Source organism: Empidonax traillii, unplaced genomic scaffold (assembly GCF_003031625.1).
Source record: "Empidonax traillii isolate 1590-97213 ecotype Southwest subspecies unplaced genomic scaffold, ASM303162v1 scaffold6020:size9618, whole genome shotgun sequence".
Taxonomy (NCBI): Eukaryota; Metazoa; Chordata; class Aves; order Passeriformes; family Tyrannidae; genus Empidonax; species Empidonax traillii.
This window is the reverse complement of record NW_020961213.1, coordinates 2,948-5,723: the sequence shown is the minus strand read 5'-3', so window position 1 is coordinate 5,723 and position 2,776 is coordinate 2,948. Positions and strand designations below refer to the sequence as shown.

General features: G+C 62.0%; 1 protein-coding gene across 1 annotated transcript in view; it reads right to left on the bottom strand.

Annotated features, from left to right (window-relative positions):
- The window catches only part of LOC114073317 (protein Wiz-like), a gene marked incomplete at its 3' end in the record, with an annotated part of 9,132 nt that overhangs the window by 3,415 nt on the left and 2,941 nt on the right, over positions 1 to 2,776 (bottom strand). The window contains exons 3-4 of the mRNA XM_027911092.1: positions 2,285 to 2,774; positions 5 to 441 (exon numbers count right to left, since the gene is read on the bottom strand). Coding sequence (XP_027766893.1) covers positions 5 to 441; positions 2,285 to 2,774 — 927 coding nt within the window. The remainder of the gene's footprint in view (positions 1 to 4; positions 442 to 2,284; positions 2,775 to 2,776) is intronic.

The following is a 2,776-nucleotide window of genomic DNA, read 5'->3' as shown; positions in this document are numbered from 1 at the left end:
CCACCCTCAGCTGGTCTTGTTTGAGTTTCTTCTGCAAGGAGGGAGGAGAGAGGCCTGGAAACATCTTCCGGGCGGTGGGAGGCGGGGACGAGGTGGGAGACGGCCCCGGGGGGCTGCCGGGTGGTGGGACCTTCTTCCCAAGGGCGGGAATGTGCAGCTCTGCCGGCCCGCGCGGCTCCAGCGGTCCCAGCGTGCCCAGGAGGCTCTTGGCCACGGCCTTGGGGCCGGCGGGGGTCCCGGCGGGATTCCCGGCGGGATTCCCGGGGCGGCGGCGCTTGAGGATCTCTCGGAGGGTGTCGATGGGGGAGCCGTTGACGTACCACTCGGTGACCCCCATCTGGCGCAGGTGGGAGCGCGCGTGGCTGGACAGACCTTTCCGGTTCTCGAAGAACTCCCCGCAGAACTCGCAGCGGATGTCGCGCGCCGGCTCCGACCCCGACGCTGCGGAGAGAGCGGAATTCCAGAGGGAGAACCGCCCGGAATTCCGGCTGCCCCCTGACCAACACCTCCCACCCCCCCCATCCTGAGACGATTGGCTGTTGTGCAATTGACTGGGATAAATGTGGGATTGGGTTTGGGAGAGCCGGAGACGGCAAATGGGATTTCTGGCAGCGGATGTCGTGTGCCGGCTCCGACCTCGACGCTGCGGAGAGAGCGGAATTCCAGAGGGAAAACTGCCCAGAATTCCGTCTGCCCCCTGCCCAACACCCCCCATCCCGAGACAACTGGCTGCTGGGATTGACTGGGATTGACTGGGATAAATGTGGGATTGGGTTTGGGAGAGCCGGAGACGGCAAATGGGATTTCTCACAGGGGATGTCGTGCGCCGGCTCCAACCCCGACGCTGAGGAGAGAGAGGAATTCCATAGGGAAAACTGCCCGGAATTCCGGCTGCCCCCTGCTCAACATCCCCCATCCCGAGACAACTGGCTGCTGGGATTGACTGGGATAAATGTGGGATTGGGTTTGGGAGAGCCAGTCATGGCAAATGGGATTTCTGGCAGTGGATGTCGGCTCCGACCCCAACGAGGGAGTGGAATTCCAGAGAGCGTTAAAGAAACAAGGAGGGAAACCACCTGGAATTCCGGCTGCCTCCTTCCCAAGTATTTTCCCAAACATCCTAAACGCATTCTGGGATGAGCTTGGTGATAAATATGGGATTGATTTGGGAGCACCGGTGACAGCAAATGGAATTTTGGGAAGAATTCCCCACAGAACCCGCGCCGGCTCCGACCCCGAGGCCGCGGAAAAAGTGGAATTCCAGAGGGAAAACCGCCTGGAATTCCGGCTACCACCAAATACTGCCACTGGTTCTGCCCCCTCAAGACAATCAGTTGTTGTTTAATTAACTGGGATGGGGCGTGGGATAAACGTGGGATTGGGTTTGGGAGAGCCGGCGATGGCAAACGGAATTTAGGGAAATAAATCAACCAGGGGCATCCCAAGAAACGCTGCTGGGAGTTCTGGGAGTTCTGGGAATTCTGGTTCTTTAACTGATTTACTGTGGCGCTCAGGGGGTGGATGTGGGAAGTTGGAAGCGGGGCTGAACGCTGGGAAACGCCGGCCACGGGGTTTGCAGGGATTCAGACCTTAAAGCTGCCCCCTGGAATGAGGGAACGGGCGGACACAGCAAATATTTGGAGGTTGCTTTCCGTGTTATTGCAGGAAACGACCTCCAAAGGCTCCAGGATTCCCACTGGAGCCCAGATTCCCATGGGAGCAGAGATTCCCAGGAAAGCAGCTCCTGTGGGATGTGCTCCCTAAGAAAGCCTGGAAATGAGGATGAGGAAAACTAACAACCCCAAAAAGCTCAACAGCCCTTGGAGCTGTGGATGAAACATTCCCAGGAAGCCGTGGCGCTCCGGGAAAAGGTGGGAAGAGCCGGATGCCGCCGGGAAAACCGTTTTGGTGCCAAGGTGTGGGGAATCAGCCCCGATGGAAACCGAGGATGAAGAAGGACGTGGAAGCACCGGCCCTGGGGGCTTTTCCAGGAGCGGGAAATGTGGGAATGGGATGCCAGCCAAACCCCCCCCGCGTCGGGATTCGGATTTATCGGGATCAGGAGCGGCACCCCAGGGCGCTCCAGCCTGCCCGGAGCAGCCAGGAGAGCCAGGGAAGAGACGGGAAGGGCTGGGAGGGCAGAGAGATTCCCAAAATCCCAATGGGAATGCCCGTTGACAGGCAAGGCCACGACAGCCACAACCAAACAGCAGGGAGAGGACGGGAGAGCTCAGGAACCCTCAAAAAACCCGGGAAAGCCCCCGGAAAAGCACCAGGAACTCACTCAAGTTGAGGGGCCCGTCCTCCTCCTGCGGCCACTGGGAGTTGGGCGACGCCGGCAGCGGGCTGAGCGCCAGCTTGGAGCTCTTCTCCTCGGAGCTCTTGGGGGACGGGGAGGCCGAGAGCGCCGGCGGCACCTTCTTGAGCACGGGGGAGCCCGGCTGGGCCAGGGCCTTGGCGAAGCCCGGCGGGGATTTGATGGCTTTGTTGACGGCGCCGTCGGGCGGGCGCTCGGCCTTGGCCAGGGCCAGCAGCGCGGGCCGGGGGGCGGCCCCGGGGTCCTTGGGGGAGGCCGATTTCTTGGCCAGGGGCGGGACGAGGGCGGCCCCGTCGGCCTTGCCCTTGTGGCGGACGAGCTCGTAGAGGAGGTCGATGGGGGCCCCGCTGCTCTCCGACTCGGCCACGCCCAGCTGGCGCAGGTGGGAGCGCGCGTGGCTCGACAGCCCCTTGCGCGTCTCGAAGCAGGCGCCGCACACCTCGCACGTCGTCAGGCTCT